This window comes from Callospermophilus lateralis, chromosome 1, assembly GCF_048772815.1.
Source record: "Callospermophilus lateralis isolate mCalLat2 chromosome 1, mCalLat2.hap1, whole genome shotgun sequence".
In the NCBI taxonomy this organism is placed as follows: Eukaryota; Metazoa; Chordata; class Mammalia; order Rodentia; family Sciuridae; genus Callospermophilus; species Callospermophilus lateralis.
The window spans coordinates 200051395-200070312 of record NC_135305.1 but is presented as its reverse complement, the minus strand read 5'-3'; the positions used below and the strand labels follow the sequence as shown (position 1 = coordinate 200070312).

The 18918-nt window shown below is 43.9% G+C and overlaps 1 protein-coding gene across 1 annotated transcript in view; it reads right to left on the bottom strand.

Moving 5' to 3' along the window:
* Itga9 (integrin subunit alpha 9) overlaps positions 1–18918 on the bottom strand; it is a 322017-nt gene that overhangs the window by 284359 nt on the left and 18740 nt on the right. The window contains exon 4 of the mRNA XM_076843659.2: positions 11483–11606. Coding sequence (XP_076699774.1) covers positions 11483–11606 — 124 coding nt within the window. The remainder of the gene's footprint in view (positions 1–11482; positions 11607–18918) is intronic.

Below are 18918 nucleotides of genomic sequence, written 5' to 3'. Positions count from 1 at the left end.
GTACAGACAGGAGGTTGGCCTAGGTGACATGTGAGAGGGAATGTCAAACTCTGATATTTCCATTGTACTTAACCACAATGTGATCCCCACCTAGAACAGAGAGCTGGCGTCACTGAGATTTTCCACATTAAGAGAAGATAATGGTTGCTTTAAGAGCCAAAGTAGGTTTGGTTTAGACCACAAAACAGGGAAGTAGAGATCTCCAAAGCCAACAGAGCACAGGCAAGAGCTCTCTATGGGGAGCCTGCCACCCGCCCCACCCTGCCAGCACGGTCCTCTAGAGAAATCTGAGCATCTGCCATCCCCCTCCTTTTATACGGCCAAGAACACAGGAACTTTCTTTTCAGTCCTGTTTCTAAGGGGCTGCTCGTATACCCTAATACTCCCTACTCCTCATTGTTGCCTAGGCCATAGGATAAATTAGGATCTGGAAATGTGTGTGCCCATGAAGAAACAGGAATAAGTGGGAGCAAAATCTTGCTCATTTGTTCACTGGCTCCATTTGGCTTCCATAAAGTCAAGGAACCATCAAAGCAAAGAGACTTGGGCTCACTCCACAGCTGCATGGCATGAGTAATCTAGACTCCTGAGAGGAGTCCTGTATCAGTCAGCTATCACTGCATAACAAGCATGAAAGCTCCATGACCGTAACATACATTGATTTCTCACACATGGGCTCTGGCTGCAGGTTCAGCTCAGGTCTTCTCTACATGATTCTACTCTGGGACTAGCAACCTACGTGGGACAGAGCACATGGTCAGAAGTGCTAAGATGGATGGGTGGAAACACGTTGTCTGGAGCCCATGCACTCTGATGTGCATGAGGGTCACATGCAGCCAACTCAAACTGAACCTGCCCCCTAGACTTGCAGCTACCTGCCTCAGCTCACATGGGTACCCACATTCCTGCCAAGCATCTCATCACAGCCCCCAGCAGAGGAAGGGGAAAACTGGCAAAGCCTCAATGGGGAGCAGTGACATGCAAAATAGTCACACTCCTCTAACTTCATGATTCTACCTTTGAGAAAAGTTCAGTCACCTTTTGTTCTGTGAGTGTTGCAGATTGGCTTTTCTTTTTCCATGTGGAAATTTGTTTTAATTAGATATTTGTTACAGTAGAATGCATTTGATACACATAGCTCGTTTTTCCTGATTGTACATATTATAGAATCACATTGGTCATGCAATCACGTATGTACGTAAGGTAATAATGTCCTTCATTCTACTATCCTTTCTATCCCCATGGCCCCTCCCTTCCTTTCACTCCCCTTTACCTAATCTAAGGTAACTATTCTTCCCTAGTGCCCCCCCATTGTGAATTAGCATCCACATATCAGAGAAAACATCCGGCCTTTGGGGTTTTGGGGGATTGGCTTATTTCACTTAGCATGATATTCTCCATTTACCAGCCATTTCCTTCTTTAAAGCCAAGTAATATTCCATTAAAAAATATGTTATATAAGATATATATGGTGTGTGTATGTGTGTATGTGTGTGTATATATTATAGTGGTATGTATATAAATGTGGTATACATATATTCCATTTTATCCATTCATCTATCGAAGGACACCTAGATTGGAACCATAGTTTAGCTATTGTGAATTGAGCTGCTATAAACATTGACATGGCTGCATCACTGTAGTATGCCAATTTTAAGTCCTTTGGGTATATACCGAGGAGGAGGATAGCTGGGTCAAAAGGTGGTTCCATTCCGAGTCTTTTGAGGAATCTCTATACTGCTTTCCATAGTGATTGAACCAATTTGCAGTCCCACCAGCAATGTATAGTGTGCCTTTTCAACACACCCTTGCCAACATTTATTATTGCCTGCATTCTTGATGATTACCATTCTGACTAGAATGAGATGAAATCTTAATCTTCATTTGCATTTCTCTAATTGCTAGAGATTAACATTTTTTCATATGTTTGTTGACTATATTGGCTTTTAGTTTTGGAGTTTTTTAGTTAAACTGAAAATTAACAAATTGTCTCTACTGGGACACAAAATGGTTTGCTGAGTTAGACAGATGCAAAATTCAAAAGTCAACTCTACCATTTCCTAATTGCCCGAGGATCACAGGCAACTGACTTGGACTTTGAGTCTCTACTCCCTCATCTCTAACAGGAAAAATAGGGACACAGAAGCCATCCTCTGAGTGACCCACCCTGTGCCTCCCCTCACCATGTGCATGATGTAGCCTAATAGCCAACTGCCACCACCCCCATCTCCATGCCTGGGCACTGTTGACAGCCACAGCCAAAAGGGGCCCCAGCAAACTTCCAGCTGCCAGCTGATGATTGGCTCACATCAGCCCCAGCAAACTTCTAGCTGCCAACTGATTGGCTCCTCTGCAGTGATGCTCATTGGGCTGTTTCCCGGCCCTTTCAGACCACGGAGCTGCCCATTGGGGGACTTTTGGCTCTGCCCACACGACCCAACCAATCAGCCTCAAGAGCAGGAGGAGTGGGGGAGGTTGAGAGGCTTGTGGGAAGCTGGTAGTGGCAGTTGGGCTCTGAGGGTTTTTCCTGAGGAGCTGTGTGGTTTGGTGTGTGTGTTCCAAAAACAGAGTTCATTTCTTTTGACAAGTGGCTCCTGAATCATGCCCAGCCAGACTGCGGCATTTGGTGGCTCGCACGGGGAACGACTGAGGGTAAGTGATAAGGTAAACTGCTCGCCCTTGAGGGCAGGATGAGAGGATGGGTAGCCATTTTAAGATTCTTTTGTTTTGCTTCACTTTTAAGTTGCCCGTCCCTGGAGATGTGTAAGATGGAAGAAAAACCGCTCGCATCTGAGGAACAGATAGGGAGAAAGGACGGATGGACATTTCAGGAGGATAGAAAGGCTATAATGATTTTTTTATTGTTCCAATTTTGTTTCACTCTGTTTCAGTTTTGTTTGGCGTTATCTTCTTGGGTTGTATTATAGTTATAGTAGAAATATTCAAGTAAAAGAGAAGGTCTCTCGAGCTAGACAAAGAAAAAAATTCAAATAAAAAAGCTCTCTCGAGCTAGTCAGAGGAAAAAATTCAAGTAAAAGAGAAGTTCTCTCGAACTAGTCAGACAGAGGAAAAAATTCAAGTAAAAGAGAAGGTCTTTCGAGCTAGTCAGAGAAAGAAAGTGTAGAGCAGAAAAAGCCAACAGGGGGAAAGTTACAACAGGAGACTGCTACTAACACCTTTCTATCACCAGAGGATGTAAGTGTCCAACCAACAGCACCACCTCTACAGGAGACTGCTACTAACACCTTTCTATCACCAGAGGACGTAAGTGTCCAACCAACAAGGCCACCTCCATATGCTGGGAGGCCCCCAACCCCTGCAGTTGATAGTTGGGATCCTGAGACAGGACCTCAAATATTAACATGCCCTGTATTTGAGGCAGGAGGGCAGCAAATTCACAATGCTTTAAATTTCAAAACAGTGAAGCAGCTAAAAGAGGCTGTAACAACCTATGGTCCTCAAGCACCCTTCACTGTAAGCTTGGTCAAATCCATTACCAACTTGAACATGACGCCAGCAGATTGGGCTAATATGTGTAAAGCTGTGGTAAATGGAGGACAATACCTGTTATGGAAGGTTGCCAATGAGGAATTTTGCAAGGAGACGGCTAGGCGAAATGCAGCAGCTGGTTATCGTCAGAGAAATCTAGATTTGTTAGGAAAGGGACCTTATGAGGATCAGCAGCAACAAATTGTATATGATCCTGGCGTATACGCACAAATTGCTGCAGATGCAGTTAGGGCATGGAAGACTTTACAAGGACATGGAGGTTTACAAGGTCAATTATCTAAGGTAATAAAAGGAGCTAATGAATCTTACGCTGAATTTGTAGATAGGCTTATTCAAACAGCTACCAGAGTTTTGGGGAATACAGAACAAGCAATGCCATTAATAAAACAACTGGCTTATGAGCAAGCGAATCGTTGGTGCAGAGAAGTCATTAGACAATGGACACATGAAGATTTAAACACATATTAAATTATGTAGTGACATTAATGAACAAGAGCAAGTCATGGCAGCTGCAATAAAACAGGCTTTAGATGCCAGAGACATTAGTGAACAAGGGCAAGTCGTGGCAGCTGCAGTAAAACAGGCTTTAGATGCCAGGCCAAGAACATGCTACAATTGTGAACAAACAGGACATTTTAAAAGGAATTGCCCCATAGGAGGAGGGTTTAACAAAACTAGGTATCAAAGGAGTAGAATACTGGGTATTTGCTCACGATGCCGTAGAGGGAGACATTGGGTTAATGAATGCCGTTCTCAAACCACCATAGAGGGTACTCCATTATCAAAAAATGAACAAGGACCAGGTGTTTATCCACGATATCGTGGAGAAAGGCATCGGGCTCCATTGCCAAAAAAATGGACAGGGGGGCCCAATGCTCCGGGGCCCAAGACCACAAATATACAGAGCACTGGAGGAACCCAGCAACCCCATCAGGGTAGTGCCCAGGACATATTGTCCATCAGATCCCTCATCAGACAAACCAGAGAGAGGGCAGGGTTGGACATCTACGCCTCCACCAGATCAGTACTAACTCCAGAGATGGGAGTTCAAATCATTCCCACAGGGGTAAAAGGACCTCTTCCCAAAGGAACAGTAGGCTTATTATTGGGACGCAGCTTTTCTACTCTAAAAGGACTTGATAAGTCCTGGGGTAATTGATCCCAATTATGAAGGTGAAATAAAAATTATAGCCAGTTCTCCAAAGGGTATATCAGTAATTTCACCAGGAGATAGAATAGCACAGTTACTAATAATACCCAGCCTACATGATAAATTTTCCAGTCGGACTGTAGAAAGAGGTTCCAAGGGATTAGGCTCCACAGGTGTAGATTGAGCTATGCTTTCTTTAAGTTTAGATTCTCGCCCCTTGCTAAAACTAAATATTCAAGGACATGAATTTAATGGGCTACTGGATACAGGTGCAGACCTTAGCATCATATCTCGTCAAGAATGGCCAAAACATTGGCCATTACAACAAGCCACTCAAACGCTTTGAGGCCTAGGATTGGCGACTAATCCCCATAGAAGTGCAATGGTATTAGACTGGAAGGATCCTGAAGGATGTGTAGGAACTATACAGCCATATGTATTGGATCATCTTCCTGTAAATTTATGGGGACGAGATGTCCTAGATCAATTAGGTTTGACATTAACAAATAACATCAACCAAAATGCACCCACTATTATGACTAGACAAGGTTTTAGGAAAGGAAAAAGATTAGAAAAACAAGAACAAGGTATAGCAGCACAAATACAAATAGATCAAGGAATGGACAGACATGGGTTGGATTTTCAGAAAGGGCCACTGAGACAATAAAAATTACTTGGAAATCAGAAAGACCAGTATGGGTTCCTCAGTGGCCCCTTACTAAAGAAAAGATACAAGCAGCCCATGACCTGGTCAAACAACAATTAGCGGAAGGACATATACAACCTTCTGTATCTCCCCATAATACTCCCATTTTTGTCATCAAAAAGAAATCTGATAAATGGAGATTACTGCAAGATTTAAGAGCCATTAATAATGAGATAGTTATTATGGGACCTGCTCAATCGGGGATTCCTCAATTGTCTGCTTTGCCAAAAACTTGGTATGTTTTAGTTATAGATATTAAAGATTGTTTTTTTTTTCAATTCCAATTCATCCCGAGGATAGTCCACATTTTGCATTTACTATCCCTGCACTGAATCATGAAGGTCCTGATCAGAGATATGAATGGAAAGTACTCCCTCAAGGGATGACTAATAGCCCAACTATGTGTCAAATTTATGTTAACAAAGTAATCCAGCCACTTAGAAATCAAAATCCTGAACTACAAATATTTCACCATATGGATGATGTATTATTAGCACAAAAAGATAAAAACACATTGCTAGAATGTTATGCCACACTTACAAATTTATTAAAAAATTATAATCTAGAGATAGCAATAGATAAAGTACAATTAAATTTTCCAATTAATTATTTAGGAGTTCTATTATCCTCAACCATGGTCCGTCCACCAAAAATTCAAATACGAGTGGATCAACTCAAATCACTTAATGACTTTCAAAAGTTATTAGGAGACATAAATTGGATAAGGCCTTATCTAGGTATATACTAACAGGAGAGTTGGGACCTTTATTTGATATCCTTAAAGGTCCATCAGATCCAAATTCACCCCAAATGTTAATGCCTGAAGCAAGAAAGGCATTAAAAATTATTGAAACTTATCTGGAAAATATGCATTTGGATAGAATCGATATAAGTTTGCCTTTATTATTTATTGTACTACCAACAAAAAATATTCCTACAGGAGTATTTTGGCAAAAAGGTCCATTATTATGGATACATTTATCTTATTCTCCTAACACTATTCTTACTAGGTATCCTGAGGCTGTAGGACAATTAATACTCAAAGGAATAAAAGCAGCAAAGGGAGTGTTTGGAATTTCTCCCAATAAAATTATTACTCCATATACTATGAATCAAATTGATGAGTTAGCTAATGAGTTAAATACTTGGGCAATAATCATGTGCAAATCTAATGTTTCATTTGATAACCACTTACCATCTAATCCTTTATTGTCTTTTTGGTCATCACATCCTGTAATTTTTCCAAAAATGACAAGAAAAACACCTATCGGGAATGCTCCAAATATATTCACTGATGGATCTAATAATGGTACAGCAGCAATAGTTACACCTGATCAAACTTTTACATTTTTAGTTCCCAAACAATCAGCTCAAAAGGTAGAGCTTAATGCAGTATTACAAGCTTTTGTGATGTTTAAAGATTCTGTATTTAATTTATTTTCCGATAGTCAGTATATAGTTAATGCTATAGTATCCCTTGAAGATGCTGGTAGGATTTCCCCTTCCTCTACTGTTTTCTCTTTGCTTTCCACTATACAAAGTCTAATCTGGGACAGAAAAGATCCATTCTTTATAGGACATATCAGGGCACATACAGGATTGCCTGGAGCCCTTAGTTTGGGCAATGATTTAGCAGATAAAACTACACATGACATACATATTTTCTCTACACTAGAAGAAGCTACAAATTTTCATAAAAAGTTCCATGTCAATGCTAGTACTTTACAAAAGCGTTTTAAAATAACTAAGGAACAAGCTAGACAAATAATAAAGCAATGTCAAAATTGTGTGACCTTTTTACCACAAGTTAATCTTGGAGTCAATCCTAGAGGACTGATACCTAATCATATTTGGCAGATGGACGTCACACACTTGCCAGAATTTGGAAAATTAAAATATTTGCATGTTACAGTTGATACTTCTGAATTTTTGATGGGCTCCCTTCATGCTGGAGAAAAAACTAAAGATATTATAGCTCCTTGCTTACAAAATTTTGCCACTGTGGGCGTTCCAAAACAGAAACAGATAATGCCCCTGGTTATACTTCTACCTCTTTTAAACAATTTTGCTCATCATTTGGCATTACTCATATAACAGGAATCCCATACAATCCACAGGGACAAGGCATAGTTGAAAGAGCTCATCAAACTATTAAAATGTACTTATTAAAGCAAAAAGAGGGAATTGGGAAGGGTATATATTCCCCAAAGATAAACTTAAAATAACCCTTTTTACTCTAAACTTTTTAAATTTGGATTCATCAGGGCTTAGTGCTACGGAAAGGCATATGTGTCCAAAAAATGTGCATAAGCTCAAGGTACTTTGGAAAGATATTCTAACAGGACAATGGAAAAGTCCTGACCCAGTAACTGTCTGGAGTCGGGGGTCTGTTTGTGTGTTTCCACAGGGAGACAGCAGCCAATTTGGATTCCAGAAAGATTAACTAAAGTGATTTCTACAGACCAAAAAGAAGATGATTTGGCTCAAATCCATAACAACTGATATCCAAAACTCCAGTTTGGCTATTCCATCTGTGACAGAACCAGGATTCTTTTTTCAATATCTATTTTATTATTACCCTTTCCCACATCATGAAGTTCTATTTTGATTTTTGAGCTCATACAGACCTAGGTTAATGTTTTGCTGATCAGTTCTATTTTTTGACTGTGGAGTTTTTAAACATTGCAATGGAGATTTCACCTGTAAAAAGTTATAAGGCCTTTACTATTATGTGTTGTGTGCACACTTGTGTTTTATGTTGTATGTTTGTATGTACGTATGTCCATATATCATATATGATGAGCGCTCATGAAAAAAATGGATCCAAATTTTTTTACTCACATGATTTAAATGGTTTAATTTAAATTGGGTAAACGGCTGTTAAGGATTGTTTTAATATGTGAACAAAAAAGGAGGTTAACAGATCTGTTTACTTTCACCTTTCCTTTTCATTATATTTAATAATTCTGTTCAAGATAATGTAAATTGTTCAGAAAATGGTTTTCTTTTAGTGCCTTCTGGAATGTTACATAATTTTTTTCTTTAGTCATTATTGCCAGAATTCCTATCTTCATCCCAGTGCCAGTGAAGACAAAGAAAACCAATCTACAGCTTCTGCAATGGCCATCACTGAACTGCTTGCAGAACTTGCCTGGACTATGTATCACTTGTATGCATTGTGAACTCACCTGTATGCATTGTGAACTATCTGTTGGTGCAGCGAATTGTGGTAGTGTTGGGGTATTTTTGCTGATGGTGTCATCGGTGGTACAATTTTTCCAAAAGGAGCCGTCAACTGGCTTGGTGTATCCTCCTCCCTTCTGCTTGTGATAGTCGTTCAGCTAAAATTTGGGGGCCAACAGAGGTGAGGCAAAGAACCTCACCCCCCTGATGGTACAAAGACCTATCCACAGGTGTGGCTGTATACTGGACCGGTAGTCAATGACGGGTAAGATCCAATTGCAATGGTACCAACCTAAGACAGGAGGCTGACGCCTTAAGGTCAGCTCATCCAACGATGGGTAAGGACCATATGTAGTATTGGACAACCTAAGGCAGGCACGGTTCCCAAGCCACATGCTTGTTGTTTAAACAGAGAGGGGGAGATGTTGAGAGCCACAGCCAAAAGGGGCCCCAGCAAACTTCCAGCTGCCAGCTGATGATTGGCTCACAGTTGCCCCAGCAAACTTCTAGCTGCCAACTGATTGACTCCCCTGCAGTGATGCTCATTGGGCTGTTTCCCGGCCCTTTCAGACCACGGAGCTGCTCACTGGGGGACTTTTTTTGGCTCTGCCCACGCGACCCAGCCAATCAGCCTCAAGAGCAGGAGGAGTGGGGGAGGTTGAGAGGCTTGTGGGAAGCCGGTGGTGGCAGTTGGGCTCTGAGGGTTTTTCCTGAGGAGCTGTGTGGTTTGGTGTGTGTGTTCCAAAAACAGAGTTCATTTCTTTTGACAAGTGGCTCCTGAATCGTGCCCAGCCAGACTGTGGCAGGCACTTTCCTAACCTATGCACATGGCAGGACAGGGTACGGGTGGAAGAAGACCCCAGGGAGGGTGACTTGAAATGTCTGTTCCACACTAGCCCCAGCATCCCCTACCTAGAGACTGCACCCCAGTTACCAGTGGTGGCGACTTGCTGGTTGGAACCTTCTTCACAAGTTGCCGTCTCTTCTCTATCTCACCCCTACATGGTATTCTCTAGAATCACCTCTAAAATAACTTCTAAAATAAATAACTTGTAATCAAACCCAAGTGAAAAACTTTTTTTCAGGGGGGTTACGACAAAGGAGAGAATGTGAACAGTCCCCAGACTAAACCTGCCTCTGGCCCCTATGTCTGCTAAGTAAATAAGAAGTATGAGCCATGGTGGATGCAGGTATACATGGACATTCGATCCCAGCACCCCCTGCAAGGCTGCAAGGGGCTGATGTCCTTTTGCTTTCTGGTGCTTATGTGGCATGTAGAGGAACCACTGGGGACAGCAATGGGTCCCCTTTCACGATCCATCATTTTTAGTCCTACTGCATGAGTAGATTGGGCTCAGTAATCACCACCTCCATTGCCTCTGTGGATTCTTTTCCCCAGCCCGATGAGCTACCCAACTAGTTGTTCCAGAGGCCTTTCCATTTTCTTCCCGGAAGGAGGAGGAGGAACAAGCTGGGTGGTCACAACAATCCTGATATAGTATCTCAAACTGGGCACCCTCTTGACATGGTTGTTGTTGATTTCATCTATTTTTAAGATGAAAGTTTTCCTTCGACTAGACTGTTACAGAAGTGAAGAGGCTAGAGCTCAAGACGGCCCAGCCAGAGTCCAACAAATGCTCACACAGAGAAAAGTACATAGAAATGGCTCACCTGCACACAGGATGGGTTTGCCCCCTACAAAGACACTGCTGGTTCTTCTGTGGGGGGAAGAACTTTGCTCGGGCCAGCCACCCAAGTCCCCAGAGGGTCCTCCATGAGACAGGAAACTGCAGTGTCCCGACATTGTTTCTCAGAGACCACTTTTGATTCCACCAACGTGAAACCTGGGAAATCCCAGGGAAGCCCAAGGCAGCGTGGATGAAAAATTTTGTGTGTGTATCCAAACAAATGAATTAGGAGGGAATGAATTAAAAAAATAAACAGCCCAGCACTTAGGGAGCAGGTTCCAGTTCACTGAACTAGGATAAGGACCTTAGAGGACAGGCGATCACACTGAAGGAAAGGACAGTCGACTCTGAATCCCTCGAACCAAAATTCCACTAGACTACATAGTGATGGACTCGACTGTCCCCAGTGCCCAGGCATTGGAGGTTCTTCTATGCAGCTACCTGAAAGGACATTTGTTTTTCAGTACCAGAAATTAAACCCAGGGGTACCGCTGAGACACACCCTCAGAACTTATTTTGAGACAGCATCTCACAAAGTTGCTAAGGCTGGCCTCAACTTTGTTATCCTCCTGCCTCAGCTTCCCAAGTCGCTAGACATCCTTTCTTTATAAGACCCCAAATGTCCCTTGATGAGGAACTCTTAAAAACTTATGGAAGGTCTACTCGACTCTCAGGAGTCTACCCAAGTTCCAGGATCACATTATAAGGAAAGCCAGACCTCAGATATCAGGAGATGACTTGATGGGTGGAGGTGTTACATTCCTGCCACAGTGTAGCTTTAGGAGTCCTGGGTCTGCTCTGCACCCTGCCTCAGGCCACTTGTCCCCGGGGCAGCTAGGAGCTTCTGGCACCACCTGGGGCAGTAGAGGTCATCTGGACCTTCTCACCTTTCAGATGAGGAAAATGAAGCCCAGAGACAGTTTCCCAAGGTGCCACAACCTCTGGCAGTGTCAGGACACCAAAGGAACTATTTGAACCCTTGCCTGAGGGTTGGTGAATTTGGGTGTCCGAGGTTCATAAAGGAAGATAGGAAAAGCTGGGAAAGGCCTGGGACTGCTACCCTTTTGTACCCCTGGACAGAGCCTCCGTGCTAGAGGCCATCTGCGGACAAACAGGATGCCCTCTCAATAGCCTGTGGGAGGCTGGGAGAGATGCTTGGGGGAGGGGGTTGAGAAGAAGGGAGCAGGATTTTAAGGCAGGACATGGGCAGGGGCATGAGGGAGAATCACTCCCACACACACTCACCTTCGTAGCAAGGGATCAGCGTCCTGCCTTGGGCCTGGAGGTTGGATGGGATGATGTAGCAGAAACCGTGAGGCAGGATATGGTCTGTTTCATAGTAGATGTTCTTCCACCGGTGGGCACAGGCCTAAAGGGACAGAGACGGGTGAGAGGGAAGAACCACAGTGCCAAGGGATTCTGTGAAAGGAGAGAGGAGCCGAGGGAGAAGCTAGCTACCTCCTTTCCTGCCCAGACACACCAGCCCTTGCCCACATGAACATGCCCCTGGGAGGCTCCTGGGGGGAGGCAGATAGTCAAAGATTGGCAAATGATAATCATAGCAAGTGCAAGCATAAGCTTAAGAAGAATGAGGGTTATGGAATAGCGAATCCGAGGAGGAGGGACTGTTTCCATCTGGTGGCCAGGGAAGGCCTGAAGGAAGAGAAAGACCTAACTACATGGAGCACTTGGGGAAGAGGGTTCCGAGGAAGGGGGACCAACAGTGCAAAGGACAGGAGGTGAGAGACTTGGGGAGGTCCAGAGAAAGAATGGAAGTGGGCAGGGCTGGCCTGGAGAGGCATTGGTAGGAGAGGAAGTCAGAGAGGGAGCCAGGACATGAGGGCGGGTTTCAGAGACTTCGAGGAGCCTGTGATTTCAGCAGACAGACAATGGAAAGCCAGGGGAAAGGCTCACACAGTGGCTGATCCACTTTACAGTTTGTAAAGATCATTTTGCTGCTGCATGGAGGCTGTGGGTGGTCAGGAGAGGAAGTGATCCACCAGGTGAGAGAATGCTGCTGACCTGGACCAGGATGGGCAGGGGGAATGTCGTCAGGACACGGGCTTGAGGTGAAACTAATGAGCCAGGTATGGAGAGTGCTGGAAAGGGAGCACCCACCCACATATAACTCTGCTGTTACCTGCGGAGACACTTGAGCAGGCAACTCCTCAACTTTCTAGTAATAAATGCTTGTCGATAAGGCTTTCTTATTGAAGTAGATTTACATACAGCAAAACACAAACATCAAATATACCACTTAACAAGCTTTGGCAAGTGCACACACTCATGTCACCCAAGCCCTAGCAAGACATCTCTTTCCATTTAACCAGAAAGCTCCCTGGTGCCAGGGCTGGTTTTCACAGGCTGCTCAGGGAGGCCCTCTGAGGGGGGACATGAGACATGAACCAGGGGGGATATTTAGGACAGAGGGGCAGGAGAGAGCTTGGAGAATGGGAGGCCATCAGGGACAGACAGGGCACCTTGGCCAGCTTGGAGAGCAGCCTCCGGGTACATGGCTCACCAGCCTCAGTGTTGGGGACAAACCCGCAGTAAGAGGCTGTGAGTCAGGGCAGTTCCCACCACCAGACAGGGACCAAGTGCCAGCAACTAGAACTCACACCTGGCTATCCTTCTGTCCCATAGAATGTGCCCCTGCCTCCCATTCCAACAGGAGGGTGGTCGCAGTTCTGTGTACCACAATGACAAGGACCCCCCAGAATGTACATCTGCCTGGCCCAGCCCGCCTCTCCTGGGCATGCACCGTTCATGTCTTAGCAGCTTATCTCATTCTGGCCAACGGCTGCATGGTCTTAAAATATTGATTTTTAAAACCATGATTTAATGTCTGTTTCCTTCAAATACACTGATTCCATGGGTTATAATGGTCCACCTTTGACTTCTTCTGGGATTCCAGAAGATGAGCAGAAGAGATGTCCTATAGAATCTCATTTTCTTTACAGTAACACTGAGAATTAGTGCTGGGTCTAAGCCACGGAGCTAGCAAGTGCCGCAAACCAGGCTGGAATCCAGTTTCTAAATCTTGTCTCACTGCAAAGCATTCTGCATCCACGCTCCCAATTCCTACCTGAGGAGTCATCAACACACATCCCCTGAAGCAGATCTGGTACCAGTTTATCCTCTCAGCACCACCCCCCCAAGGTCTTAGGACCCTGAAATAACCACCCTCAGGCAGTTTGGGTGCTCCTGAGTATGTGGGGGACTCCCTAGGGGCACAGATTTCCCAAGGCCATTCTAAGACAAGATCATGGACTCCTAAGCGATCTGCTTTGGATCCCTCCAGGCCAACTGCCATCAGGACCCTTGACAAGCCACTCTGCCCAAAGACAAAAGAGGACACACTCAGAATGATTCTCAAAGCTGGGCAACCACACTTGGTCTCTTGTCTGAAGACATTAAATACAGAAATCAATCTATTATCACTCCTACTGCAAACCACCTTCCTGCCTCATCACTCGATATTGTTCTGTGCTTAAAAAAAAAAAAGATCACACATCTCTCAAAACATAGAAATAATATGCAGTACAGAACTAAAACATCAATAAACAAAGAACCACTTCATACCACCCCAGAGAGTTGTCCCTTGATACCCAAGGCAGAGTGGCTCTAGAATGCTATTCAGAAACCAAAACTCACAGGTGCTCAAGTCCCTTCTAAAATGGCATAGTATTTACATACAACGTATGCACACCCTCATGCATACCTTCAGTCATCTCTGCCTCACTCATAACACCCCAATACAGTGTAAATGCTATGCAAGTTATTATATTTTTAGTAAATGAGAAGGAAAAAAGTCTATACATGTTCAATGCAGGTGCAATATTTTAAAGATATTTGAGCCAGTTATGTGAATCCACAGATGCAAAAATCCATGGATATCAGCTGTGATTTTTTTTAATTGTCAATTCTGACTCCATTCTGATGGCTTGCACATTGGAATCACATATCACCTGATTCATGGGTAAATTAGTTGTACTGAAGTTGATGGATTCAGCAAAGGCCAGGGCTTAGAGGGCTTACCATGTCCTACTGCATTTCTGGGTTGGAGAGGAGGATGTTTATCACTGCCGACAGCCAGCTGCACACTGACACATATCAGGAAGGACTTGCAGTATTTAATGTCTAGTATATTGTCTACTCTTCTAAGTACCATAAACTATTTAGAGAAGGACCTTGGAGAATTCCTAGAAGTTCCCACTACTGTATTTCACACTAAACAAAACTAAAATTAAGGCATTCTGGGAAGTCAGATCAAAATGTCAAAAGCAGGCTCCATGCAGGGAGACAGCACAAAGTGTCTGAATGTAAATTATAGAAAGAAAACATTGCCTGGAGCCTGATTATCCACTATGTACACACATTCATTTGACCCCTAAACTAAAATAAAATAAAAATTCTGAGGGGCTATCTGCAAAGTATTAATAACTCAATCTCTCCCAGGAGTCATTATGAGGGAAAAGGAGAACATTCTCTGGAAACAGCAGGACCTATTCTGGATGAGGGCCTAGCATACACGAAGCCATCCTGGGTTCAATTCCCAAGTGGGGCAAGGGGTAGAAAAAGAGGACTCACTTAAAATCATTCTACAAAGAGGGAGGAGGGCCTGCCACCATTCCAAATCTTAGAACCAGATGTATTTCAAGCTAGAAGGGTTGCTTTTCCTCCCAAGGAATAAAAAGAGGAAGAAAACCAACAATTTCTTTCAAAGGCCTTTTTTTCTTGTATGGAAACAGCATGTACTTCCTGGGGGGTGGGTACTGAGCCTCTCCAGGTGGCTCAGCCACAGAGATCCACCCTACCCTCCTACACGCTCATCCGCCATGTACAGATGGCCAAAGCCTCTCTCATGCTTCCAGGTCCACGGCTCACAGCCAGCCAGGCCAGGGCCACTGAGAACATCGTGTGCAGTGTGCACAAGATCAAAGTGAGGCTGGGATGCCACAAGGCTCCCCTGAAGGAGTTTCTGGATGGAGGAGGATGCAATGACTGGGGAGGCACCAGGAAGGGACTTGTGTGGCACTGGGAATGTTCAGTGGATGTCCCCCTAATGAACACTCATCAAGGTGCACACCAAAGACTCACACCCTTTTCTGCATGTGCCCCAGCTCAATAAAGAATTCAAAAAACGCACGCACACACACCAGGAAACAGAGCAACAGAAAGTAAATGCAAAAATGTACCCTGTGGCTTTGAAAGAAGTACACACATGGGAAGCGGTCAGGACAGCCCCGATGGCTAGAAAGGAAATGGCAGAGATAGAGCCGGAGAACACTGCTTCACCCAGAAATAATCCACAAGCTCATATCATTTGTTGTTGTCTGAGCCTTGACAACTCTGATCAAAAAGAAAGATACCGGGCTTGAATTTCCCGAGCCACCCTCCACTGTGTGCGAGAAGCATCAGTGCCTGTACTGGGTTCAGCAGTGATGACTGCAAGAAGTGATGACTTTATACCTGGCCTGTTTCTTAAAATATCAACTGCACACTGGGAGGGCAAGGTGTAAGTACAAGAAGGGAAAGGGCTCATTCCCCATTCCTGATGCTGTGTTTACACTGGGGATCATTTGTTCCCTGGGGCAAAACTGGAAGGTACCACACTGCTCAGAGCCCAGATGAACAGGTCTGAAGCCCTGACAGTCTGGGTCTTGCCCGAGCTCATCCAAATGATGCCATTTGTCCATCAGAGGCTTCACTCCCTGTCGCAGCTTTCCAGTTCTCCATCTGTTCCTTACTTTGAAATCAAGACCAGATGCCCTTTTCAAAGCACCCTGCCACCTCTCCCTCTTCAAACCCAACCTTGGAATCTGATGCTGTGCTCCCTAGGGACCTAGTTCTCATCCCTACAGCACCTCCTTACTGGATTTTCAAAATGCATTCAAATGACACAACATCCTTTCTGGTTTTAATTTTAAAATACTTGCCTCCCAGAAAGCTTCAACAGGGAGAATGAAGACATTAAAGAAAAAGCCAATGGATCAAAGGCCTCTGAAACATGAATGTGGACAAGATGGACACTCATTGTACCTTGTTGTCACCTGTCACTTTAGAGCAGTTTGCCTGGTACTTCTATCAATGACTTAGAATCAGCCACCAAGAAAAGATGACAACTTGGTTTCTGAATGTTCTAACAAGGATGCTCAGGCCTCAGGTTATGCAAATACACTTTAAGATACCATTCCTAAGAGATGTCCTCCAGGCATGGAGCGCAAGAGTGGTCTCCGTTCCCAGGTAGGTTCCATAAAAAGGACACAAACACAAAATAAATCAAATGTGCAATATGAGGTAATAATGTCACATCGAGTTCCAAGGACACAAAAGATATTCAGCTTGTTCCATACAGGCTCCAAGGAGGAAGCAGAGCCCAACTGGGGAAGGAGGATTGGGTATCAAGGACACAGGGGACTTAGGAAAAGCTTTTCCTAGAAAAACTGTATAAAATCCCTGAAAGTAAGTCAACAATAAAAGGTACAATTCCATTTTAAAATGAGCAAAGACTTAGCAAAGAAGTACAAATGGCCGAAAAGCAAAGGAAAAGATGCTCAACATTATCAACCATGGGGAAAAGCAAACCAGATCTATAATGAAATATTACTTCAATGCCCACTGGGACAACCTGTATATATTTTAATAGGGAGTTCTGGTGACCCAGAGATGTAACTCAGTGGCAGAGTGATCAGGATGCACAAGGACCCTGGGTTCAATCCCCAATATCACCAAATAGCCAAAGAATAAAACCCTCAAGAATGTGGCAAAACCAGGACCCTTGTGTGCCACTAGTGAGAATACAAAATGGTGCCACTTTGGAAAATAGTATCAAGGTTTCTCTAAAGGTTAAAAATTAAATTACCAAGTGATCCAGAAATCCCACTTCTGGGCAAATACCCAAAAGGATTGAAAACAGGATCTTGGAGAAATATTTGTAGATGCACGTTTACGACAGCATTAGTCACAAGCAGCCACCAGTGGATGAAAAGACAATTTGACTTACATGTATCATGAAATACTATTCAGCCTTAAAAAAAAAAAATCTGTCATATGCTGCAACAAGGCTGAACCTCAAGGACATCAGGCTAAGTGAAGGAAGCCCATCATGAGAGGATAAATACTGGGTGATTCCACTCATATGAAATCTAACAGACTCAGAATAGAAATTAGGAGCAGTTGCCAGGTACCAATGGGGAGGGAATAAAGGGAGTTTTTGTTCAAAGGATAGTGTTTTGAGTTTGCAAGATAGAAAAATTCTAGAGATCTACTTACTGTATAATGTGCATTTAGTTAATATTATATACAATATAAAAAAGATTAAGAGGGCTGGGATTATGGCTCAGCAATACAGTGCTCACCTAGCTTGTGTGAGGTCCTTGGCTCAATCCTTAGCACTACATATATTTTTTAAAAAAAAAAAGTATTTGCGTGTCCACCTACAACTAAAAAAGACAATCTTTTTAAAAAATATTTTTAAAATATAAGATACATTGTGCCAGGAAAGGTAGCACATGCCTATAATCCCTGTGTGTGACTCTGGAGGCTGAGGCAGGAGGATCTCGGGTTCCTAGCCAGCCTCCGCAACTTAGTGAGGGTACTAAGCAACTCAGTGAGACCCCATCTCTAAGTAAAACATAAAAAAGGGTTGGGAATGTGGCTCAGTGGTTAAGCACTCCTGGGTTCAATCCCTGGTACAAAAAAAAAAAGACAATATATTGTTACATTTTTTTTTTTTAACCACAATTGGTAACAAAAGAGGTAAGACCACAGATGCCCCTCTCCTTCTCCAGCACCCATATAGAATGGCTTACTGAATATATGATGTAATCAATGTGCAAGACATTAGAAAAACAGCTCTGCACGCAGTTAATTAAGTGGGATTATCCAAAGCACCACTGTCTACAAATGCTCTGCTCTGCCTTGACATCCTTTGCCAAATCTTCCCCCATGGTTCCCCCTGCTGCTTGTGTCCCCAGAGAGAGCCCCTTCTGGCAGAACCTTTGTCTTGTCCCTTGGAAACAAGTCTCAGCCATAGCAAGATCAACCTTTCACCAGGCACAGTGGCAGCCCTGGAGGCTGAGGTAGGAGGATCACCAGCTCAAGGCCAGCCTCAACAACTGAATGAGAGCCCGTCTCAAAATAAAAACAAAAAGGGCTGGGGATGTAGCTCAGTGACAGAGCACCCCTGAGTTCAATCCCAGTATAAAAAAAAAAAAAATTTATCCTTCCATGAGAAGAGGAAATATCTTCACAGGAGAAGACTCAGCTCTGGGCTCAATGTCCTTGAAAGCATTTTGTGACATGCTGTTGCTAGGCCACTGTCTCCTCTTTCGTTCTGAATCACAACTTCAGACGGTGCTTTGATTTATAGATGGCTGGCCTCTTCCCTTCGTTCTCTCAAAACGGCAGACATGAGTTCTGGCCCTTCTGGGGCCGAGTCCTCCCGTCGAGGTCAGGCCACTAGGCCTGGAAGAATGTGACAGCTTGGCAAGGCTCCAGGGCCAGCAGTGACAGTGATTAAGGACTGGAATCCAAGGCACACATCAGGCCCGGGGAGCTCAAAATCAGGCTCCTCAGAGAAGACGCAAACATTTTATTTAGATCCTCAAGGAAGATCTGCTTCCCTGGGCTCAAATACACCTATAACCCTCCCCCCCTTTATGGCTGGGGGCCCAAAG